The following is a 26797-nucleotide window of genomic DNA, read 5'->3' as shown; positions in this document are numbered from 1 at the left end:
AACAAAAAAAAACAAACCCAAAAGTCAACAAAACAAAACCCACTGGAAACCTGGAAGCTGAGTAAAAATATTTCAAAACTGACTCTGAATATCACATGAGTTCCCTAGCCATTATCCAGATGGCCATTTGAGAAGAAATCCTAATCTAGTTCTTTCCTACCTCTATTGTCTGGAAAAAAAATTCTGCAATAATCCTGTGGAAAGTGCATTTGCATATATGCTGGATTCAGTTCCTTACTGGATATGTCTTTTCTTGGCTGGTCAAATCCATTTCCTGTTGTAAATGTAAAGACTGCCTCCTTGCATTGAGTTCTGTTAGAAACCACCCAAGAGCAGCTGACATAAATAGTGCACAAGTAAGCACAATGGGCTCAACATCCTACAAGCAAAACCCTTTACTCTGCTAAGCTGATTTTTTTCTAGGTTTTGGCAGAAATATAATTTTAGAGACCCAATAAATGTACATTTCAGTCATAAGGCTTTTCTCAGCTGAAGATTTACCATGGGCCTCCTTTGTATCAGCCACAAAAGTATTTTAAGAGTTTGGAAATTCTAGAAGCTTTCCTCCTGCCCTACTCAGCCACTCAAGCTTGATCCTCATTAAATCCCCTGACATGTAATATATTCCAGCATACAAGAAACCCTTCATTGCTTCTCCATGCTCAGGAGGCAATAACCCCATTTCAAAGGCTGGAGCAGGAACTCCTGCAGGTGTTTCCTTACCCTCCATGCTGAGCCAGGAGGGCTGGGCTGTGTGAATGAGTCCACAGAATGCTCCCGAATGCCTTGAGCAAAACCATTTTTAGATTCCACTTAGGAGAGTGTCTGCTCTCACAGAAGGTTTAGGAGGGAATTCATCTGCACTGCAGGACAGCACTGGAGGCACTCACCCCATTTCTGACTCCATCCCAAGCCCTGTGACCACAGAGGCAGCAGCTGCCCCTGCTCCCTGACCTGGCTCACACTGAACACACCACCTGAGCCTGCAGCCTCTGCTCACCCACTTGTGAAATGAGACCAGGAATTTAGCAGCACATCCTCAGGCTCACTGTATTTAACACATGCAGAGCTCTGAGACCTCAGGTGAAAGCCATGCCCCCTAAACCAAGGTTTCCCAAGGCTCAGGACAGGAGTGCATCAGGCTCAGCTCAGCACTGAGAATGTGCACACTGAAATAGGCACTTCTCTGATCCCTTAAATACTGTTTTTAATGTATTTTACAATAAGGTATCAGTATTTTGAGTCAGAAGAGTGGCCATGTTTGTGAGCACATATATTGCAGTATCAGTGGAATTAACATTTTTCCAGGAAGACAATCAGATTGTTTAAAAGGAGACTAGATTTTCAGTTAATTATATGCTCATGCACTACATAAACATGAATTTGGACCCTTCCCTTCATGCACTTCTCATGGATTTCTGTTCTGTGGTTGTGGCCCTTTCTTACCTGTGTAATTAGGAGGGCAGAGACACACATAGTTGTTGATCCCATCCACACACGTAGAGTTATTCTCACAGTCGTTATCTTCACAGTCATCTGGGTTTATTTCACACCTCTCCCCCTCATACCCAAGAAGACAAGAGCAGCTTTGGAGAAAGAAAAACAAAAAAAAGTTAGCAAGGATCTAAAGGGACAGGAGGTTTGAGGTATAAAACTGAAATTAAAACATATAAAAGTCAGTTGGAGCTGAATTCACTGCTGCTGTGAGGCATAGAGCAATTTAACCCCAAGTGTTTGGTGAAAGATGCAGTCTGATGGCTCCTGGGATCACGTAATTATTTACATGAGACAAAAATGATCCTCAGGAGCCAGCCTATGCCATGCTCCCTTTGCTTGCTTTATTGGTAACTCTGGCCCTTAGCTGAAGTAAGCAACTCCAGGGCATCACAATATTCAAATCCTTGGCCTCCCTGTTGATGTTTTTGTGGGAATGTGGACATCTGCCTGCTGAGGACTGCACAATCACAGGACAACTTGGCAGCTCTTAGATACCTTGGTCTCTTCAAAGAACAGTAGCTTGGGTTGAGTTTACAGACATGAGTATTTTCTCCTCATTACTGCTTTGTCACTTGTCCAAACAAGAAATGTTTGGGAATGATTGCTTTTACAAGTGCTGTAAGATTTCTGTGTGTCTGCAGCTCCCTCAACATCTATTTGGAGAAGAGCTGATGATGCCCAGGTAATTCAACTAAAACACAGACCATGGCAGAGCTAGTAATGGTTCTGTGAGGATGTGGACACTAGTGAAGAATAATTGCACTAGACATTTTATCTCACAGGAGTGTGATGTATGGTCCCTAGAGGGAAGATAGAAAACTAAATGGCTGAAGAATGGCTTGATTTTTTTTTCAATCTCCATTTCCTCTCTACATCTAGAAACTACAGTTACAAACAGAACTTTTATATTTTAAACGATCTTTAAGTGATGAAGAGGTGGAGGCCAGAGTTTCCTAAAAAGGAGTCCAAAAACAGGAGTTAAGTGCTCCAGTAATATGAGGGGCTTCTGAGAAGCCAGCAATGATATTTGAAATGTCAGTTTTGAAGTGCCAGCATTGCTGTTCAGTAGTCACAGAAAGGGCTGTTTGCACTCCCAGTCCAAACGACACATTCACTCTGCTGTTCATTTCCTTTCTTATGCAGGCTCTGGTGGCAGAAAAGGAACTGAACAAATAAAAAGCACTACTGATTGATGAGGATGAAAACCAGAAAGCACTACAGCAGTCACACTAATTGCCATCACTGCTTTTGGGAACCAGGAGCATTTCCAAGGCAGACATAGCTGCAGGGTGCTGTTTCCAGCTCTGACAGACAAAGAGGACCTGAGGTGGTTATCCTGCTTTATACAGGAGATGGGGAAAGCCCTGGAGAAAAAGAAGCTCTTCAGAATCTGTGAAGAAAGCTGCAGGACTTTCCCTTCCCTTCCTCCTGTGTGCCACAGCCTGAGCAGAGTGCAGAGACTCCCAAGGGAGGGTGGCACAAAGCTCTGCACCAACCCTCAGTGGTGGATCATGAGGGTTGGGTTAGATTCCTCATGATGTGCAGTCTCAGAAAGGAGTAATAAAGAGCAGAAGAAATGGGAAGGGAATGTGTCTTGAGCCACCACAACAGGAAGATCTCCCAGGTGGGTACAGAAGAGGGACACTGGTCACATTCAGAGCCATCTTCATTCTGCAGGGACCATCCACAGGTCATGAGGGTTAGAAAACCTTCACCATGAATAACCAAAACCAAACTGCTCCAATAAATCCAATTTAGGACACAATAAATCAATAAGGAATATTTTCTTTTCCTGTCTCAAGCTCATTATTGCTAATAAAACATGTCCTCTTGCTGACCCAGAGCCAGAGGATCACAGGAGGCAGAAAGAAGAGCTGGAACACCATCTTTTGTGGCAATGCCAGTGTCAGGGAGGGGGTTAAAGATATCTAATTAGATACAGTGTTACATTCATCATGTCTTGATTTTTGATTACAAAAACCCATTTTTAGGGGTTTATAACTCGGTCATAAATATATGCTCCAGGCTGGAACTTGGAAGACAAGGTCTTAGTTTGGGAACAGAAATTTTTGTCTCCATTTAACGAAAAGCAACAAGAGTGGCTTTGTGCTGGTGATTTTTTTATGTGAACATAACACCATTTTCCTTCCACAAAAGGATTGGGACAGCATGGATGTATGCAATTAAAAATGACATTATTAAACACTATCACAGTAATGGTTCACAGTGGAGTTACCATTAGTAACAATTCATTTGGGATTGTTAACATAAATTGCTCAGTATTAGGACACATTCCATACTCAGGGAAATGTCAGAATAATTGATGACATTTGGCTACTGGTCCTTATGTAGTATAGGGAGTCTTTACATTATTGCTTATGTACGATTCTTTATTTTGATTTGCATTCAAATGTACCAGATATGAGGCCTGAAATTAAAAGATAAAACATACAACTTGGGACCTGCACTGAACCACATGTTGAAAGAATTGCAGTTTGGGACTGTTTGTATTCTCAGAGAAAAAGCTTAGAAGAAAAATGAAGTCTGCTGAGTGACTGGAAGGTCATCAAACTTGGGTTCCAGCTGACCGAGGGAGAAAATGAATTCCAGAGACAATGATGAAAACTTTGCAGTGACTCAGTAGTGAATCAGTGTGAGGCAGCATTTCATGTGGATGTTGGAAACAATGGAGCCATGCAGGAAACAACTGTTTCCTAAGTTGCTGTGTTTTAGTAAAAGTCCAAATTCCCTATTCCTCCTGTTCAGGGATTGGCACTGTGTTTTCCTATAAAAAATTACAAAACATCCCATTATCCTCGCGAAGTTTCAAGGGAACACAAATGGCAACATTTTGGGGTAAACTTCTGGACCCAAAGCATTTTGTAAATTTTTTTCAAGCTGGCAGTTTTTAAAGTTTACTGTACTGGATTTTTTTTTTGTTTGTTTTAATGAAACAATTTAGCATCTGTTTATTAAAATAGATATTTATACAGTGTGTCAAGTTTAAAAAAAATAGCTTTTAAACAGATATAGTAAATTCTTTCAGGAATATTACAATTTCATGGTAAAGATGCCTTTTATGTCTAGATCCCAATGGAGTAGCCTGAAAGTCTGGAAGTGCAATGTTTTTCCTTGAACTAGACAGAATTAACACTAGGCAGTTAATCAGTTCCAGGATTTTACATTTATGAGGGCACTTACAGTTTGTGGAAAATGCTAAAAAAAGCGATCTGGGAAACGGAGGGGGTTTCATATGGAGAAAAGTGAAAATAGCCCAGAGCCTTTGTCTCCCAGCACCGCAGGTCAGCAGAGATCAGCTGTTGCCTGTGTGCAGCAGAGCTGACAGCTCTGCTCCTGCCAAAGCCCCCGTCCACTGCTGAACCACCAGGACATGTCTCACTGGCCATCTCTTTCATCAGCCTTAATAAGTGACTTTTTGGGCAACCTTTTGTCAAGGCAGGCACAGATTAGATTAGAAGGAGCAATTCAAAGGGAAGAAGAACTTCACGTTTCCACTCCTCTGAGCCACACTGTGTCACTTATCTATTCCTCAACACAGAGGCTGCCCCTCTGAAGGAAGATTTGCCCCCCTCTCTTGAAGGAAGAGGACATGAAAATGACTCAGGTAAAGTGCAAGGGTAAAAGAGGATGGAGTAACTGCAGCTGAACCTTTGCCCTTGGCTGTCCCACCAGGATCTGCCATTCCAGCAAATCTGAGAGGCTCAGGCCCCTGCTGCTGACAGCCCCCTGGGCACCAGGCTGGAATCTCACTCATAACTAAGAGCTTCCTGCCTTTGGGGGGAACATCACCACCTTTGCATTATTTCAAACGGTGATTTTTTTGTCTAAGGCCACAGAAACTTGAGAGTTAAACAGCTTGGCATTTCACAGGGAGAGAACTTTGGCTTAAGTTTCCTTTTTACAAGAGTAAAGATTTGACAAGTTTGGCAGCAGGGCTTGTGTATGAATATATTTCCCTAGGGAAGAGAATATACAGAAGATATAATTTCTTTTACAGGCCACACAACAAAAAAATCCAAGGAGGCCTCTCATGAAAATGTTTCTGACATCCACTTCCTCACAGCACATAATGCAGGGCAGTGTTTTCCCATCCTGGTGAACACAGTTTATATGCACATAACTCTGACTGCTGCCATCCACTGGAGAGCTTTCCCACCAAAAAACCCCAACCAACCAAGTTCAATCTTGAAATGTCTCTGCATCTTCCTTGTCACTGATGGTTCCATCTCCACACCACATTTCCCTAAGCCATGCTAAAGCTCCACAGTCCTGCAGAGCCACAGAGGTTATGGACTGACTGAATTAAAAACAAGGAGAAAATGGAGCAATGCTGATTGAATTGAATGCTGAACAATTCAATTTGATGCAGCAGGGTTTTGGTGAGATATGGTTTTATGTGTCTTTTATTAGACCAACTGAAACTATATAAATAACTATAAAAAGCAGAATCCTTCCCTAAAAAGCCTCGAGTGTTGTTCAGCAGCAAAACCACCCCTGCAGTTTTATAAAGGATCTCAAAAACAATGCTCATTTGGAACTGAGGCAAAGCCTCTGAAATTGTAAAATTCATTCAATTAATGAGAGAAATCCAGAAGTAGCTCTTAATTCAGGTTATTCAAAACTCTTTAACTACTACCACAGAACAAGACAAAAATGCTAAAGAAAAACCCAGCTGAAATATATGTTGAAGGCTCTCATTCCAGTATTATGGATATTATAAAATGTTTTACTACAGCATTTTTAGTATCAGTTATATTTTTGAAAAATGGGTACTGAATGACAAACTCCAGATATTCTAATGTGGTGCAGTTTTACACTAGCACAAGCTGGAAAAAGTTATGTACATGAGTGACCAGAAAGGAAAGTGAACTGATGACCACCAGACCATTAATTCTCTCAAGCAGAAACTGAACGTGAACTTTTACTCCAAAAATTGCTGTGCCTGCTAAAATCTGAATCAAGAGGAGGTAGATCAGATCAGAGAAGTGGTTTCAGCAGAACCTATGGAGTCTGTCAGCAACAGGACCACTTGGGCGTGCTGCGACCTGCTGAGCCTCCCTCTCCTCTCCCACACCAGGCCCCTGCTGTCACATCTTGGCTCAGGAGCTCCTCTGCCCTGCTCAGGTGCTCCAGCTGAGCCCTGAACTGCCCCTATGGAGATGGGGCCATGCCTGCTCCTGTTCTCCATGCAGGAAAACCTCCAGCTGCTGCTCATTGCAGAGCTTGGCAGTGTCTCTCCATGCCCATCAACCTGTACTTTTCCACTGCGATGTCACCAGTATCCTGTGTCCTGTGATGTGCTGCATCTGCTTCTGGAACCAGGGAATTCTCGAGGGTGGGCACAGAGAGAAGTGTTGGGGCATTTCTTCTGTTTACTGCTTCTTCTTTTGCAAGAAACAGCATAAATATAGAGGAGCAAACCATGAAAATTCTAGCAGCTCTTTTTTAAAAAGAAACTTTCAATCAGCTTGAATGACAGCGAGTGACCAAAGCCTCAAACTTGTATCTTCTTAGCTGTGAAGTGGTGCCTGCAGCAGTGCAGATCTCCCAGCTATCTCATTAAAATTTCTGGACTTCTCTCAGAGCATCCCCTCCTATGCTACATCTTTGTTATATGGGCAAACTGAAATCCACACTAACCAGCTGCAGAGGTTATTCTCTTGCAAGCACAGTGCTTAAGATGTGGAAATCTCCTCGTGCTTTTTAATTGTTTCTTTAAAGCCTGTTTGTCTGCAAGATTCTTCAGTATGAAAACATTTTGGATCTGCCTGTCAAGCAACAGATGCTCACTTCAGAAATACAAAAACAGCTTAGATGTGAGACTGAAATGCCCCAAGGAATATTAGGATACAGATAACACAATGCAGAACATAGAGACCACTCAAAAGCTCTTAAATGTATATTGCATTATGAGGAAATAAACAGGCCTGTTTCACAGGAAATGATATGTCACACCAATGAAACCAAAGTAATACTTTAGTATGGCAAATAGAAATGCCACATGCAGCAGTTTCTATAAAGTAGCCATTACAGGTCATTAATGCAAAGCAGAAACACAATAAATGTTATCATCTCATTTTAAATGAACTTTGTGCTACTACCTGAATCCATCTTTATTTGCCTCTGTGAGGTGGCAGGTCCCTCCATTCTGACAGGGATTCTGAATGCAGGAATTAATGGGCACACTGCAGTCCCGACCCTATTTGGGAAAATTCAAAAGAAACAATGTTAGATCATCTGAACCAGTGTCTCTTATTCTTTTGCTCTATTGTGGCACCACTTTCACGAGGTCTGTGATCTTCAGACCCATGACATCACCTAATGTTCTTTATTGATGATCAGATTTATTCATGGCTTTATTCATGAGAATCTGGCAGGGTAACTGTTTTGTCCAACAGGACTGGTGGGTATCTCAGTATCACTCCAGGTTCAAGACTGTAATGAACTTTCACTGGCTTGTTTTAAGGAAACAGCTGGTTTCACCATCATTCTAACACACTTTAATGCTAGTTACAATGAAAAGAACAACTCAGGACCAAAGGTAAGCAGAAGGCCACACACAGTGAGCACAAGCCCACGTGGAGTCAGCACTCACCAACTGCATTCACCAGGCACTCAGTTAAACCCTGCAACAGCACATGCTGCTCGTTACCAGAGTCAGAACCCATAGGGGAGAGGTCCTTTGTGTGCTGAGAGCTGATTTGAATTTCTGCACAGAATACACCAAGATTTCATCACTGACTCAGCTCCATGCTTTAAGATTGCCCTAGAACATACCTCAGTTCTGACTGAACCTCACCAGCTTGAGCAACCTCCACTGTTCTGACTTTTTACTGACCCTCAAGGCATAAACATATTTCTCTCCTCATTATATTCTGCTGATAAGGACAGGCTATTTGTAAAACTGGCAAATACACTGAAGAGCTTGGTTTTGCTTTTCAGTTACTGACACAGTAGGGTGGAGTAAAGCCACCCAAAAGCCTCAATACTCAAAGGATCTGAGCAATCACGAGAAGTTCAAGAGATCACTCTGCCCTTCCTGCTGAAGATCCTGCTGGTAGTGGACCTCTGCCAGCTCATCGGCAGAAAGCTGGTAGATTACTTCAGACAAGAGATAAAATAATTCAGTCCAGGTAGCTGTTTTTTGTCTTAATTTGTTTTTAGAGTGCTTATCTTGAAATTGGTGCATTTTTAAGCCTGAGGCATAAAAACCCAAATCAGCTTATGAGAGTGAACTTTAACAAAAGGTTCAATTGATCTGGTCTGTCCTCTCCTGTGCTTGGCTCTTCCTCATGTGTCCTATGGGTCAGTCCTCCAAGTACTACTGAAATCTTCAGTTCTTTGCAGCAGGCAGGACATGTGGCCATCATGTGAAGAACAGAGAAGTCATTGTGAAGAACTGAGGCACACTGATTATCACAGAATCACTCAACAGGAAAAGACTTACAGGATCAAACCCAGCCTTTGGCTGATCACCACTGTGACAACCAGACCAGAGCACTGAGTGCCACACCCAACTGTTTCTTGCGCACCTTCAGAGATCATCACTCCATCCCCTTCCTGGGCAGCTCATTGCAATGCCCACCAACCATTTCAGTGAAGAAGTTTTTCCTGATAATCCAACCTGAACCTTCCCTGGCACAGTTTGAGGCCATTTCCTCGTGTCCCATTGCCAGCTGCCTGGGAGCAGAGCTGACCCCCACCTGGCTGCACCCTCCTGTCAGGGACTTGTGGAGAGTGAGAAGGTCCCCCCTGAGCCTCCTTTTCTCCAGGCTGGGCCCCCAGATCCCTCAGCCACTGCTCGTGACTGTCCAGACCCTTCCTCAGCTCGTTCCCTTCTCTGGACACGCTCCAGCCCCTCAGTGTCAGTGATGGTGGCCAGAACTGGACACAGCACTCGAGGTGTGGCCTCACCAGTGCTGAGTACAGGAGGACAATCTATTTCTGGTATAAGCCATGTTCCACTGGCCTTCTTGCCCACCTGGGCACATGGGGTCATGTTCAGTCTCTGGAGAGCAGCACCTTCTGGTTCATTCTTGCCCGGCAGCTTCCCAGCCCCTCTGCCTCAGCCTGGAGCTGCAGGGGTTGTTGTGACCCAAGGACAGGCCCTAGATTGACTTTATTGAGTCTCATACTCTTGGCCTCCAGTAATATGGATATATATATACATGTATTATACTTTTTATATTATAATTTCATCCAACACCACGGAGGAGCTTCGTTAACAAAGCTGTTTTTCCTGAGGCTCTGATTCCAGCATTCCCCAGAGTGAGGAGACGCAGCTTTGCATTTTAAAATTCCTGCAAATACAAGGAAAGAGGGACAGACTTCTCCATGGCTGTCTCAGAAGAGAAACACTTCCAAAGGCCAGCAGAGAGCCCTGGCCACCCGTGCCTGGCTGCGAGCTCATCCCCCAGCGCAGCCGTGCCGGCAGCGCTCGCCCAAGGCCTGGCACAGCGGCTTTCTGCTCATCCCTGCTCCGTGTGCCAAGCAGCCTGTCCTTCTCCATTTGAAATCCCCAGTCCCCAAATGTCTCAGGCAAGAACTGGGACAGCGCTGAGGGAAGCTCATGCAGGTTTTATTTTGGCACCATGTGGGCCGCAGTGCTTTGCCAAAGCGAAGCATGGAGCGGTGACACCGACCGCTCCCACCCTGCTCCAGCACTGCCCACCTCCCGTCCATCTGTGCCCTGAAGCCTGGCTCTTCACCACTTCTTGTAGTGAGGCTGGAAGGTGTTGCTTTTTATACTTTTCCTGTGTCCCTGGAGAACTGATTGTTATATAGATACTTCACTAACATCAGCTACTTCTATTTAATATAAACTCTTCACCCCTGTATCATTAAAATATGAAACCCTTGGGAGCCAAGCAGAGCGAGCAGCAAAGCATCTGTTTGTCTGAAGGTTTTTGTCACAGTTGAACACCATGTAAAACAGGCCCATCACTTCCACTATAATTACTCAGATTAATTTGAATGTTCTTGTAAAAATTTAATAAAGATAAATGTTAAAATGAGAGTGAGGCCCTTTCAGTCTCCTGCACTGGCACATAAAGTTTGGCATGACAAATTCTGCTCTCATTTCTGTACTGAACATGGCTTAATCATTGGCTTATTGGGACTCAGGCAGGATGGAAACCCATTAGAATGTGCTGCTGAACCAGACAGTTGCAACAACGAGTTGTTATGTGCCTTTAAGAAAATTAGAGTCTCTCTGACTCAGTTTACTCATTGTAATAAATGAGCAAACAACATTTAATCCTTCTCTGAGGATTATCTTCTCAGAGCTGACTTTATCAATAGCACATTGCAAGCCCACAGAACAAGTACAAACTCTCTAACAAGGAAGACTTTGGAAAACAAGGAACTCTGAGAGGAGAAGAAGCTGCAGAAAATAGTGGTACTAATAAATCTACAGCAAAGCAAGGCCATTTTATTTTTGTATGAGACTGTCACTACCCAGAAGAGCCTAAAGACATTCTAGAAACATCTTTCAAATGAATAACGCAATTCTCCAGTCTCAATTTACTGTAAGACTTCTTACTGGAAAAATGGAATTGCTGTCAAGCATCACTAAAATTAATTTATCTGTGAGTTGGGAAATACTCCTTCAGTTACACTGCCTGGAAATAACTATTGTTACAAAGGAGAATATTGTCTATTTGCTTCAAGACTAAAGAGCCTTTTAATGAGGTCTGAAGCAGAAATAGAGGTGCAGACTTGTTTCAAGGACAGGCAAGAAGATAGGACAGTCTCAGCAATTCACAGAAAGAGGATGAAGGTCCCTCTCTGTGCAATATTTTACTTCTAGAGCTTTTTTAGGATACAAGAAATTTTTGTCTACTCTGACAGGAAGCATCAGATCCAAAACACTTTTATATTTTTTCTATAATTTTCTGTAGGAGCAGAAAGGTTTAGGCATTGCAACAGGAAATTTCTGCACCTTATTAAAAGATGTATATCAGAGTCCAGCTGTCCTTTCAAAGCTGAAGTACCTCAGCTGGTCCAGACTTAGTCTGGGCTGCTCCAGCTCCATGTTTCAGTGAATGAGAACAGAACTAGTCACCATACCTAGAAAGAATAATTTTTTTTTTTTTGTTTGAAATGACCTATATTGGGCATTACTGTATCTACAAGCTGTTCCTCAGCACTGCTGTGCCAAATTCCAGCTTTTACAAGGATCCAATACCAGGAACATTATATCATGATCAAGAAAACACCCAATAACAAGTAGCAAAACCTAATAAGAGTCCTCAGCAGGAAGAATAAGGGATAATACAGTAAAAAAAAGCACTCATTTGCCTTGACACTGTTTCGACCACTGCAATAATTCTTTGAATTAATTTTCAAGAATCGGTATTGTCTGTGTAGCCCCAGAGTTTCATTCATACCCACGTGGCAGAGGTTTGAACCCAGTCCATCCCAGTGTGACCCTTCTGTTTTTAACAGCAGCAGGCACGGATAAGGGGTGGCAGCACAGAACTCCCCACAGGCAGAAGGTGGAATTCTCCTGGTGTAGAAAACCAGCCCTGCTGACTGCAGGAGAAACACGACCCAGGCAGCGAGGGAGGCACCTGCAGACAGGCAGGAATCTACCCAGCCTCGCTGCTTGTGAACAGGGAGACCTCTCTGCAGCTAATTACAGCCCTGTTCAATGACTACAGTGTTTCACAGCATGCTGGAAAAATAAGCTCTACAACAGAAATACCAAAGTTTATTCGACTTGTTAACAACATACAATGTGCTCATAATGAATTTTAGTTAGATGGTATATGTGGAGAACAGATGGTAGCGTTCTTGTGTTTAGTAAAAAAATACTAAATGAAGACAAATATAGTTGATAGAGACTTTAAATTAAGAACCAGGAAATTTTCATAAACAACTTAATTATCAAAGTCTAAATACAGCTAAAGCTTTTAGGGAAAACAGACAAAATTACATCGACAAAGACACTGTATTGCACACTCTGTTCTTTACATTCCTAATTTTGGGAGTAACGCATCCACATCCAACTGTCAGCCTCACAAACATTTAAACACTTGTCTTATGGGTTTCCTGGTCAGAAGTTAATAAGAAACCATTACATTAAGGGAAAAGGCTTAGTAAATCTTCCACTTCATGACAGTCTGGAAGGAAAATGCACAGAAAGATAACTGAGAAGAACACTGTGTTCCATGAGTATACCCAGGAATGTTATTCCAACCTACAAATATCTGCCAGCTTTAACATTTTGGCCTCCTAATCCTGGGAAATGAAGACTAAATGGACACTTGCAGCCAATTTGTTGAGCTGTGCTCTGCTCCCACAGATGGCAAGGATTTTATCAGTTTTCTGAATTGTTCTGATCTAGGTTGATGCACACACTTGAGTATTGCTACACCTGGATGTGCCAGTGGGACCTGCCCTGAAATTCAGGCCTGCAGCATCCAGCAGCAGAGGGAAGGGCTAAATGTGGTGTGCAACAGTGATTTCCTGTGCTTTGTATAAAAAAATGAGATGGGATGGGACAAGAGGTAAGGAGAGGAGAGAAAATCCAGAAGCAGTAGAAGACACAGACACTCAGCACAGAAAGAGAATTCAGTCTGAACTTCTGAGTGCAGCTTTTTCCTTTGAGTTTTACTTCTTTCATGCTTAGTAAAGTGAGAAGTTTGATCAAAGGTTTTCCTGAAGCTGTGCCATGCAGCTATCCAATAAGGTATAAACTGATGCTAATTTTGACCTAATGGCATTTTTTACCAATGACTCCTTTCACCACTTGAAACCTTTATCCCTCTGCCAAAAATAGTCAAAATTGAAGGGTAAATTGAAATTTTCCAGGGCACGAAGGGAATGAGATGTCTCATGAACAAAGTTTTATCACATAAACTTCAATTCCACTAGAAAATTAAGCTGGGAAAAAAGAATGGCGCATTCAGCAGTTTTCCCTGTAATAAACACATTTAGCAGCCATAAATACAAGGAAGAAACAAGAAGAACTTTGCATAATTGACCGAGGAAACACGATACTATAAATTCAGCCTCAGAGCCAACACACTAAGTTACAAGTTTGGTAGGAAAAATCCTCTCAAGTTCTATTCATGGTTTTATATTTCAGAGCCTTTCAAGGCAGGGGAACCCAGTATTTGCTATAATGGGGTCATAAAAAGAAGTTTTACATGTACTGCAAGTCTGACAGCAGTTATGGAAGCAAGCAGGGCATCTGGTGCTAACTGCAGCATGAGGGACGTGATGGATCCCTGCAAACACAGCTTGGGGAAGGGAATGCTACCAAATAATTTGAGATGTTGTAAACTGTGTGAAGAATGGAACTAACTTCAAAACATAAAATTAACTTCAATTCTATGAAAGGAAGGGCTAAGCAGTACAGCATTGGGAAGGAGTGTTATTTTACCAGGGAGGCCATTTGGAACTGATTTCCTGCTGGCACTGATGCTCAGATGCACGCAGACAGCTGACACCCTGCTATCCACACACAGCACTGCAAGCTCTGCAGCAGATCCAGGTGATACTGTTTTCCTTGTTTCTGCTCTTTCTGGCCATGGATGTAGTGGCTAAGCCTCAGTCTGGAAAAGATGTATCTGATGCTCATTGGCAAGGTCAAACAACCAGAAGAGCTGGCAGGGCATGCGTTAGATCCATCTGCTCAGGCATATATACAAATTATTTGGCAGGGCACGGGAAATATCACAGCAATTCTGGATCTGACTGCTTTCAGATTGCCAGGTGGAAGTTGAGAGATTTTGATCATCTGTTGTTCACAAAAATCTTGTGACTCCTCCTTCTGAACACAGACCTTGCTACAGAGACCCACACCTCGGGGACAAATCGGCACGCGCATTGGGGATGGATTAATTCTTTCTCTTCAGTCACCCATCCCAACGGGGTAATAAAACTGTGCCTTCTGAGGACTGCTGTTTAGAAGCCAATTAATTTCACAGGAAAAATCAATTTATTTCATCCACCTCTAGTTCGGAATAAAAGTTTTTTAATACAAATACAAATTTACCTAGAACAATCTGAATTATTTTTTCAGTTCAGCATCTCTGTTTATACAGGTGCACTTACACTGACACATCCATACTACAAGAATTGTCTACTGCTCATAAACATGAGAAATACTAGTTGCTAAATGGCACAGAAAGCAGGTTATGAAAAGAAGAAACCCTGATATTGTTCTTGTGCTGCCCCTCCCATCACTCAGGTGATTTAGCACCCTCTGAAAACTTTCTTACTGTTACTATCAGAAGTAGAAATACAGACAATATTTAAAAGCCACCACCTTCAGCACTGTATAGTTATGTCCTATGCCAGTCTAGCTTCATCTGGCATCTGATTAAACAATAATTGGCCACGGCAGCAGCACTTCTTAGTGACTTCCTTGTCCTTGTTAATAAATCACAATTGTCAATTTATAGCAAATTAGGCAAACTCTGCTCTCTTAAGCCTCATTTTATTTCAATCAGAAAGATTTATGACCCTCCAGGGTATAATACACCTTCCATTACCTCTCCAGCTAGTAATCAAGAATATGCCTGTCAAAGTCAAAGTGCAAGGATTCATCATATTATTTTTTAAAAACTCTGGTTCTTTTCCTGTGAGTATGGAATTTAATTCTCTGTGGACATTTGAGGTTTATTTTGTAATTATATTAATTACCATGCAAATCCTGATTGCCCTTCCAAACCTCTCCTTACATATGCACTTTGGGTTTCAATGGTCTTTTAGGCTTTTAATCAATGACAGGAGATATGTCATTAATCCATCACGAGTCAATTCACACAGCACATGTCTGAAATGAGTCCAGAGGTGCCAAACTGGATGGGACAGGTGCTCCAGAGCTCCCAAGGTTACAACTGATTGATCCATACCATTGTGTGAACATTTTGGGAGGTGCAGAAGAAAATTAGGGAGACTGAAAATAGTTAATTTTGCTGAGGGTTGACTCTATAAATAAAATACAACCCAATATATTTGATGTAAATCCAACACTGAATATTTCCTATGTAGTCTCTAATTCAACCAGTATTCATGAATGAGAGCAGTGTTTTTAGTACCTTCAAAATACTTAAGTGCCTATTTATTTTAAAGTACATTTTGCAGTGACAATAAAACTTTCCCTTTCAGGCTATCCAAAGTCAGTGCCTCTTTCAATATGAACTCTGTAGAGAAAGTTATAAAGACTGGACATTTGTAGAGATAACAAAAATACTGCCAATATGATTTAAGAAATCTAAATAAAATAGAATTGTTGTATTTTAAATTAACTTAAGCCACTGAACAGCCTGCCTGGAGAGGAGCACACATTACAAACAGAAACCCAATGAAGCCTAACATGAGGCAGAGATTATGTGATTAAAGAATCTCTCCAAAAAGCTCACTGGGTTTCTGAAATAAATAGAGCTAAGGATGCTGGAAGAGTCCCAGTCCCTTGGAAGAACCTTCTACTGGCACATCCCTGTTAGGGATGTAGGCATTTGCTTTGCAACAGCTCTCTGCAGATAGAAGGTCTCACACTAAAATACACACTATTTCAGCAGAAATGTCAGTGTAATCTGTTTTGATTGTGGAAGATAAATCTAATAGTGGGCTGAACTGTCAGGCAACCCAGGCAGGCAGCAGTGATGTCAGAATCAAACATGCACATGAATTTTTCAGATTACTAAACAAGTGAAACATGCCCACTATGCGAGGCAAGAGCACAATATTTATTTCAGAGGTTCTCAGCAGTATGAGAAGGGGACCCCAGGGGCCATGGGGGTCAGAGAGCTTTGGAACAACCTCACCTGCAGTGCTTGTGCACTTACCCTAGACACTAATCTAATCCCAATCTAATTCCCAAACGAGTCTGGCATTAGATAATTTCTATTAACAGGAGAGGCTTTACTCTTCTTTTCATCTTAGCCTGCTTCTAGCAACGTCATCACTTCCATCATCTCCGAAGGAAAGGAGAAAATAAGGCAATCAACCTCCCAGGACAATCTCAGTTCATGTTCTTGCACAACAAAAGAAACCCAAAAGCCATTTCGTCGAGCACACTCAGAGCCAAGAAAGCCTCAAGGATAAGAGATGACAGAAAATCACAAGGAAATTTACAATAAGGATTTTCAGCTGTGGCCAGCTACGTCAACTGGTTCAATCATGCAGAAATGGTGGGATGCAGAAAATTAAGATCTGGTTAAACAGAACTTGATTAAGCAGAATTTTAGGAACCAGCAATCACCTGAAAGGCAGAAAAACCACAGAGGAAGAAAAACTTTTATTTAGTGTAACAGGACCAGGCAAACATAAGAGCAAGAGCCTGAAATTCAGACTAAATGCCAATAAAAACTTCTCCTTTACCCTGGGAAAAGAAAGATTGGAAAGCTGGTCACTCAGAACTAGACCAGGAAAACAGTAGTGAAACCACAGTGAGGGGGAATAATCCACACTGACAAGAGAATGAATGTGTCAGTGGCCATCTGTGGGTGCAGCTCCCCATCCCTGAACTGCTCAGCTCCTCTGGATGCAGCACTGCACAAACACAGGGTGTGCCTGAAGCTGCTCAACATCTGCTTTCTTGTTGGCTCAACAAAAATCAGAATATTTCTTCAGAGCTGGCTTTATTGTTAAGAGCCCTCATTAGGGCCTGCCACACTACCTGAGTGGGTTTTTACAGGGCCTGTGGTGGGTGTGTTCCTGCCTTGACACCTTCAGCCAGCAACTGGGGCAGTAATCCCTCCCTAAGCCTCCCATTTTATGCTCTTCTACATGTAAATCTCCATTTTCTTTACACCTACTACAACTGAAAGGGCAAAAAGCAGGTAACACAAGTCTGACTGCTGCATGATAAATTTTACAGAATAAGCATGTGGAAGAAAATATTGTGATTTCTGCATTTTTTTCTGCTCTAGGAGCTTTATATGAAATTATAACCACTTACGTCTTATACTGTGTTTGCCCTAAAAATCCACACATAAATACAGATCTACTCATTTTATGTGGCCACACATTACCTCTCATCCCTAAAGGCTTTCTCTTTTATTTTACTGTGAGCGGAAAATGCTTCTTTGACACTCATTAATAGGCATTTTCAGTATGGTTAAAACGATCAAACAAAAATAAAACACCCCAGATCACATAAAGGAGAGTTTATTAGAATGAAAGTTCAAGGCAAAACCACCTCACACAAACATTTTGCTGCACTGATTTCTTCTACACAGAATCCTGGCACTGAGACATTGCAGTGCCTGTCCCTGACCTGACAGTGGGCAAGGAGAGGCCAGGGCAGAGCAACACGTGGAGGCAGAGAGGGGAGTTTGCTCTCCTGGCTCCTGTGGATGGGGACAGGCTGCTTAGAGTCCCTTCCAATTCCTTCTCCCTTTGCACTTCCAGCTTGGGGATTTATTTGAAGGATGCACGGGGGGGGTTGCAATGAATCTGCAAGGGTTGGGCCATAGTGTGCACCAGCCAGCCTGCCTCTGAGCTGGTTAGCAAAGCCCCAAGAATTTGTCAGGGCGATTGAAACATAAATTGTGCTGAATTAAGAAAGAAGAACTGAGAAACTGAATACCAAGACCACAAGAACTAGATAACAGAGGGCTGTGAAACACCTGGGCTGTAACAAATCACATACTCTGAGAAATGCAGGCAGAAAACGAGTGAACAAGACAAAGGCACCAAACAGCAAGTGTGTACTTAGTAGTTTGTAGAATCTATAAATATGTGTGTAAGGTAAACAATAAACAGCTTCTGCTTAATCCTACTAGTCAGTTGTTCAGGAGTCCTAAATTTCCCACAAAAATAGGGAACTACGTGTGTGTTAATAGAGCCAAAGAAACAAAAGCACAGAGCTACTTCTGCACACAGGATCAGCCTGACAAACCAGGCATGCACTCTTCCAGAGCAAAAGCCAAACTCTGCACTGGGTCACATCCTCTCAACCCCACCCCAAGTCAGCAGCACTGAGAAGCTGCCCTGGTGGAATGGTCTCTGCCTGGCCCCAGGTAGCTGCAGGTGAACAAACACCACCACACCCACGCTGAGCTCTGTGCTGAATCCTCCCCAGGCTGCCTTACTGCAGGGCTCACAGATTATTTATTTGTGCAAGGCTGCAGAACCTCGCTGTGGTGAAGCGCAAATTTATTTAAATTAATAAAAGTGCAAATTTATTTAAATAAATAAACAGCAAACTTCCCCTGCTCCAAGCACAGGCAGGGCCAGTGCACCCCAGGAGCCAGGGGTACAGCCAGGGCAGCACCTGTGGCACAGGGACAGAGAAAACCTCCAATGTGCTCAGCACCACAGCTCCTGCCCAGCTGCACTGACCCCCTCAAGTGCTGGCACAGAATTTTAATCAGTGCACAACATGGGATTTGTGTGAATCCCCCATTTCCCAGAGACATGCTGCTCTGGGACCCTCCACTTCTGAACTTGTTTCCAAGGACAAAAACCAGGCGTGGGGGGTGGGGAGGAGGAAGAGCCAAATTCCTAGCAGAAATTTGGAGCCAGCTTCCTCACTAAATATCATTCTGGCTTCACTGTAATGCCTCCCACCACAAGAGTCTGGCTGCAAAGAATGCTGTCTCTCCAAAGCCCATGAGCTTTACCCAGGATTTTTCCAATTGTATCTGTCATTCTGGATGATTGGTGAAATTGCTTGAACCCTCAAGACACCGCAGGTCTGCAAGAAAAGTCAGGACACTGGCTGAACTCAACAGGGAGGTGAACAGATTTGGATAAAATTTAGAGCCACAGACACACATCAGCATCTGGTGCCTGGGGTGTGGGATGTGAGCTGTGCCAATTTTACCTATCTTCACTTTCCATTTCAGACAGCTTTCAGTGACAGCAGAACCCAGAGGTGACAAACATCTGCAGTCCAGCAGCTCTGGCTCCTTTACCTGAGCAATCAGAGAGGCTGTGGACATTCCTAGGCAGGCACTGCACTTCCTATTCTGGGTTGGCAATGTTCTTTCATTTCGGGCAAAACAAAAATGTATTTTAGACTATTTCCCCAGTTCTACAAGTAATTCTATTTGAAAGAAAGCAAATTATTCTTTATTTGTTGCTACCTCAATTTTAAGAAAAAGTAAGTATAAAAGACAAAAATCAGCCATAAAACTCCAAAAGGGCATTTTCAGAATAAAGCAATGACAAAATACAGAGTGCTGGTTTCACTCACCTTAGTTTTTGGTATAGTTATTCAAGTGAAGCTTTTTACAATGGCTTATTGATTGCAAGTTTGATTAATCTCTTGAATTCCAACACCCATGGACTCAGTTTTGCAATATCAGTGGGAATACTCACAAGCCACACACTCTACAGAATCAATGAACTGGTAGGTTGCCATTATCTATTTCCCAGCCCCAGCTGCACTCACACTCACTGCCTTTTGCAGGTAGCAAGTAGCATTTCCAGCAGAAGAAAGCTCCATCTCTCTACTTGCAATCAGACTTTGCAATCTAAACCACACATATTATTTAAATCATCATTCAAATGATCATTCTATGGAGAAAAGAAAATAAAGGCAACCCACTGGAGAATGACACCTATGCCTGTGTTTAATATGAAAACATGATTTTTATAACATGGAGAGCCAGCTCCTGCCAGCCCTGGTGGCACCCTGGAGCTCCTGCTCCTGCTCTGACCTGCCAGATGCTGCAGGTGCCATACCCCACTCCTTGGGGCTCTCTCCCCAAAGTACAGCCACAACAGCACTGTGGCAGCCATGGCTTATCTTCAGCAAGTATATTCACCACCCATTTTAAGGAGAAAGCAGCAGCACAGATCATTACCAGCTCAGCCTTGCCTGCTCCTGAGTGAGCAATCTCTGTTTCTGTCCTCATCAAGCACCCCTGGGGTCTCTGGCCTCGCAGCTCAGGTGGTCCATGACTTATCTCACTTTTCAGTTTACCCAAACCATCAAGGGCAGCACTGAAATTGCTAAAAGCTCCACAAAGTATACATTCAATAGCAAAAATTCTGTGAGCATGAAAAGTGAGAAATGGAACCATCATCAGTGTGACAGCGAAAACCAGACCGCAAGCTTTGGAGAATGCAGAATTTAACTGGGGGAATGTCCTGATCCATCAGGCACCACTCTGGCAGCTGGTAACTTAGGTGATGCTCTGCCCTGTGTTTTCCTAAGGCTGGCATGAGCACAGGAGCCCCAGAAAGCTGCTTGTCATGCCTGCCCCTTCGCAGGGAACATTACGAAGCTGTCAGCTTAAATTTGGAAAAAGGGTGGGTTTTTCACTTTATTGATGCACTCTTCCACACAGGATTTTTTAAAAATCTACATCAAACAAGGAAAAACAAATGCTGAGAGGGCAGATTTAGGGCAATTTATCAAGGTCTGGCAAATAGCTTCCAGATGGATGGAGCTGTTTGGTGCTGGCTGGTGAGAAGGAAGCAAGGTATTGTTATTGAATTAGCATGAATCTCTGGTGGAGAACTGCGTGGTAGATAGAGTGCTCCTTTCATATGGTTTGCATTTGGACCTGTCATATTTCATTTTTATTCAAAAACCTGTGGTAAAGACACACAGTTCTTTTTTTGCTTATTCAATTTCCATCAATTCTCCCTGAACTGTTAGCCAGTGTTTTTAAACCCTGCTCCAAGTGCCATGCCTGGTCTGTTTGCTCTTTGCCACGCTTGGCTGGCAGCTTGGTGCTTACAAGCTCGCAGTGGTTTTGGGTTTTGCATTCACACACTGATGTCACCTGAGAAAGTGTGTGAGAGAGGAGAAAAGCTGGATGCTCCGTGAGATGTTTAACCTGAGTCACGTCAAACGTTTACCAAAACCCCTGCAAGGAAAACGATGGATCCTGGGGTTTAATGCACACTACAACGTGCTGATAAACTAGAGGATTATTCTGGATTTTTCTTTTTAATAAAACTTTCCTTCATAAACATGTCTTTTAGCAGTATAAATGCATCTATACCAGTAACTTTCTATCTAATCTATCCAAGTGAATAAGGGATACTGCAAAAAGCCAAAAGAACAACCAGCAAACAAAAATGTAAGGGCCAAAAAGAGAAGATATGCTCATAACGCATTTTTACTTAGAATAACCTGGATACCTGCTCCATGATACATGTGTTACAGAGTAAGGTATATACAAAGACTTATGTGTTCGCCTACTAGTTCTGAAATAATTTACTTTTCAAGTTCCCACCTCAAGAATTCAACATAATTTATGTTAAAAATCAAATTAAAATGAACATTTCCTTATTAACCTGAGGAGATAAACAGAGTGTTAGCAAGTAGTTTCAGGATTTAAGATTTTTGTCAATATGGTCTTTTAAATCCTAGAAAAGTTTCTGGTTGATATGCCACTGGGTAGAAAGACTTCTAATGACAGGAAATTTCCAATGCCTTTTTCAATTATTTAGGAGAATTGTTATTTTTCTTGAGTAGGGGCACAGGGGTGAAATAGAAGAAATAAGATTTATATTTTCCCTTTCTCAATGTTTCAGGGATCTGTCAATTACTCTGGGATGCATCCCAGGAAAATAGAGAAGGGAAATGGTGACATCATCAGAACCAATTAACTCCTAAATCTTACCTGAAATGTAACACACAGATACTTGTGCTTACTTCCCACATGTATGTCTGGTTTTGCCCTCCTTTTTTTCCCCTATAATTCTTATTACTTTGTGTTTTATGAGCATCTGTTTCAACTGACCAGGACTGTAAGAAATATCCAAAGAGGCAAATAAAACCCCAATCTGGAGGATGCAGTTGACGTTGGCCATAGCATCTGAAACCCCCCAGGCTGTGAACAGATCATATGCCTCATTTATTACTTATGCTTAATCCTTCAGCTACTGTCTCCTGAGCTAGATTTCCAGCTACATCAGCTCTGAGACAGTGCCCTGGTGTCCTGAAGCTCTCACAGTGCAGTGTGGACAAGGGGAGTTATCCATCAGTGCTGAAGAAACTGCTTTCCTCAGGGACCCTTTCCCCATTTCCCACTGTGTTATCAAGAAGCACACAATGACTGGAATCCACAGGACTCATATATGCAGATCCCTCTGTGGACTTTAGTGCCCTGAATTCAGAGACAGCTGATTTAGGAGTTGTGTCTGATCAGGGATCACCCTTCTGCTCATCAGTCTGTGGAAGGTGGGTGCAAACTACCAGGCATCAACATTCTGTCACCATGGACCAAAGTGGCCCTGAATTGTCATCTGAACTGACTTCCCTTTGCCTGGGAGCTTATGAAATGGTGATCTTGTTGCTGGCAGAAAACAGGAAATGAAAAGGAGGATAAAACCAACTTGGCATTTTATATGAATATCTACATCCCAGAACCAGAGAATGCCCATGACTGGAAGATTAGCCCAACCACCCTGCTCCAAACAGGGGCAACCAGAGCAAGTTTCTCAGGATGATCTGTGTAGTCAAAGCACAAAGCAAAGCCACTCCAACTGCACAGGATGAGATTTGTGGCAGGGCACAGCTGAAAAGTCGCACAACCACCTGCTTGAGCAAGGAACTTTGGAGCCCAGTGCTTGTAAAATTAACTTCTCACAGCACACTTAAAGAACCCTAAGTGATGGGGAACAGCTTGCCTTGCTCCTCAAGTAGTTCATTTGGAGTCATACCTTGAAACCAAAAGGGCAAGTGCACTGGTAGAGCTCCACGGGGTCACTGCTGCACGTCCCATTGTTCTTGCAGGGGCTGGAGAGGCAGGGGTTGCACTTGGACACAACACTGAGATCCACTGGCTCTGCAGAGGCAAACACAGCGTTAGCAGAGAGCTGGATTGCAGAATTAACACCTCCTGTGCACACACACACACACACACACACACACACACACACACACACACACACACACTTTCCCCCAAGCACTGGCACAAATGCACATGCTGCAGGTGCACTGCATGACATGGGATTGCCAGGGATCAGAGAGGCTTTAAGTACTTAAATCAAGTGCTAGGCAGGTCTCAATGATGCTTATATTCTCCTGAAGATGCAAACATATGCTCTGAAAAAAGCATGTTGGGAACCTCCAGGGAGTGGGTTATATATATATATGGCTTTCAGCAATTTTTCCTGTTCTCAGCTCTGGAAATCCTGCAACAGCAACCCCAGGGAACTGTAACCTGACATTTCTATGGCTGATAACAAGAATGAAAGCACAGATGCAACAACATAAATAAAAACCATGTACAAGACAGATTTAGTTAAGAGGCTTATGGGAATATTTAGGTGCAAAGTGCTCTACCATCCCAAATTTTAACAGAGTTTGAAACTTATTTTCTGCCCAGAAGAATGATCAACACTGACCTATCTCAGTGTAATAAAACCAAATATGCAAAGATGTAAATGTACACAAGTAAATACACATGGCCATATTTAAAGCATCTAAAAAACCTCATATTTGTAGCAGAAATCTTCCAGAGAAATAGTGAAGTGTGTAGGTGAGTAGGAAAACAAACACAGACTAAAACAACACTAATTACATTTGGTGTCCCAAATCAATCAATATTTTATGGTTGAGATTTTACAGAAAGCTAATTTAGGCAGTAATATTCACAGTTACATTCACAGTTATATTCACAGTTAAAACATGGTGATTTTTTTAAATGGCTACATTTCAAATATTAATAAGCATTAACTCCTTGGCTTTTATATGTAGAAAAATTAAACTTAGTACTTTAGTGGCTTAAATTATATCAGGCAGTAAAGACTTTAAAGTAATTTTATTTAATTTTCAAGGAAAAACCTTTTAAAATAATTTAAAATTGGTCCTGTACTAATCAAAAGTGGGCACAGAGCTTCTGTTACTGCATGATAAATTGTTAAGAAGGAGTAAACTGTGAAACATACTGAAAGTGAAGAAAAGAAGCTTAAATTTGATGTTCAAGAGAAGGTGGAGCTCCAGAATTACCAGAATTAGGGATGAAAGAATCCCTTCCAGCCAGGGTTTTGTTTGAATTGTCCTGCATGAGTTATAAACCTTCACTGTTTGCTTTGAACACTTGCAGAGCAGCAGCAGGGGTGAGAGCAGGGCAGAAATGGGGCTGAAGGGTCTCAGGGGACAGCACTGGGCTGTGTCCTGGTCCTGTGGTGGTGGTGGTGCCATCAGGGACTGACTGAAGTGCACAGGCAGAAATGAGGGAGAAATACACAGGAAGAAAAAATTCCAAAAATTAAATAAAAGACTGTTGTCATCCTACTGTATCTTGGTGTTTATGTCTGACTGCACACCAAACATGATTTTATCTTGGAAGAGGAGATCACACCTGAATTCTTGGCACTGACAGGGGTTGGAATGTGACATATCTGAGTTACATTTGTCTTCATGGTAAAATACACAAAGAATAAACAAAGGTGGCTCCTCTGAGAACTCTTGAGATAGGTAGCTGCTCTTTTGGATTTAGAAGTCAGCAAACTAGAATTTGTTCTACTAATTTCATAATACGTGTACATTTTCCATTTATTTCTACAGCATAGATCAAAGCTAATCAATGTAGGAGCTAATAAGAACAGTTCCTAGCAGTTAAATAGTTCATTACTTTGCCCTTGTGGATTTGATTTATAAATCCATATAGCAAAATGCCCTCAGCCCAGCACATTCCTTTCCTCTACTGCATAGCTGGGAGGGCAAGTTAATAAAAAGCAGAGCTGAGTTTGCATGACTTGCACATAACACACTTTTATTTCCTTGGCTCTGCTGAGACATAACCTCCTGCTCAGGAACAGGCTAAAAACATATTTTTAACAAGAATAAGTTAAACTACTTTTTATATTTTTTACTAATGTAAAAGTTTCTGGAGGTCACAGAGGACATCTGAGCATGACTTTCACACAGCAGCTCAAGGTACCCAGCCCAGCATGAGACAACTCTCGGTGCTGGGACCCAGGGTTTTGGGGCTGGGGCTCAGCACTCCCTGAAATGGGAACAGGGTGCAGTGAGACTGCCAAATATGCACTAGTTTTCAAAATATTTGTATTTTCATGAGCAAAGGTGAATTTGTCAAGTGCCTGGAGCTTCTTGAACTTTCCTGCCACTTGTCCAGACCATCAACTGTTTCTCCTTGTGCAAACACAAAATCCAAATCAACATTTCTTTCTCCTTTTCTGTTCAGAAAAAGCATGGGGACTTTTGGAATATTAGAAAGAACACCAGCTTTCTAGTGGACCAATCTAATATTTACATAGGAAGCACACAACTACATCTAATATCCTGGATCACAGATCTTAGGCAAGATCTGTTGCCTAAGAGTTGCTTGTTTAGTTTAGAGAGAAAATGAGCCATAACTCTTGATATATTACAGGTTCAGAATGAAGAAGACATCAGTCTCTTTCTGGTTTAATTTTCAGATCAGATATAAAATAAATTATTTTCTTTGGTTCACTTCATGGGAACAAGTGCATTATTTGGTATTTTTACTAATTCTTGTGCTTCACATTTGAGAGACTACTGTAGTCTCTGGTTTGATAATTGTGGTCAGAGTTCTGATAGTTTTGAGACTGACATTTCAAAGTAATTAAATTATAAGGTTACAGTTATTAAAGATATATTTGAAAGGATATAAAATTCCACTCAGCCTTGGGATCCTGTGTTTTAAACTCACTCCAACACCATCATTTGTTTGTTCAGCAGTTTAATTCCAGCGCCTATAAAATCACCTGCCAGGCAGCACTGTAAATGGACATGGCACTCTGAGAGACATCAAAACGGGCTTTATGCCCTCATTTCCATTTCTAAGAGAGGCTACTGATCCATCTTTTCCACTATAAATATATCTCCATCCTCAAGTACTTGCTGGTGAGCTAAGCAAAACTCCAACACTCTTTTTTTATGAGAACATACAGATATGTCTTAATCTCCACCACTCATAATGAGCTACTTAACCCACAAAAAAGTGGATATTCTGAGTGCTCTTTAAAGCAGTACACTCCTGTCACTAAGCACCCCAAATTGTTCAGAGCTGCCCCTCAACCCTCTGCTGAATGAATGCACATTGAATTCAGACATGACATATCTTCCATAATTTGCAGTTTCTGAATCACCACTGATGGGAACAGTTTGCAGATGAAAATGCACTTTTTGGTAAATATTTGCTTTAAGAATTCTCTGTTTCTCGGTTTTCAAATAAATGTACATAATAACGACAGTGCTGTATGTTTTTATAATACCTCTTACTTTCTCCGTTTTTTTGGGGTAAGTCACAGGCCAAACCAAATTTTTTGTTCCAATAAGCTCCAACAACACCCTATATGCTAACGTGCCATTACATAACGTGGTGTGAGTGAGGAACCCTCACTGCTCTGAGGCTCCCTACTT

General features: G+C 42.1%; 1 protein-coding gene across 2 annotated transcripts in view; it reads right to left on the bottom strand.

Annotated features, from left to right (window-relative positions):
• The window catches only part of SLIT3 (slit guidance ligand 3), a 482119-nt gene that overhangs the window by 50611 nt on the left and 404711 nt on the right, over nt 1-26797 (bottom strand). For both annotated transcript variants that reach the window (XM_031506039.3, XM_085591180.1), the window contains 3 exons: nt 23104-23228; nt 7620-7717; nt 1447-1586 (listed from right to left, as the gene is read on the bottom strand). In XM_031506039.3, the coding sequence (XP_031361899.3) occupies nt 1447-1586; nt 7620-7717; nt 23104-23228 (363 nt within the window). The remainder of the gene's footprint in view (nt 1-1446; nt 1587-7619; nt 7718-23103; nt 23229-26797) is intronic.

This window comes from Lonchura striata, chromosome 13 (assembly GCF_050655825.1).
Source record: "Lonchura striata isolate lonStrDom1 chromosome 13, ASM5065582v1, whole genome shotgun sequence".
Lineage (NCBI taxonomy): Eukaryota > Metazoa > Chordata > Aves > Passeriformes > Estrildidae > Lonchura > Lonchura striata.
Note: the sequence above shows the minus strand (reverse complement) of the source record. Positions and strands in the feature narration are given on the sequence as shown.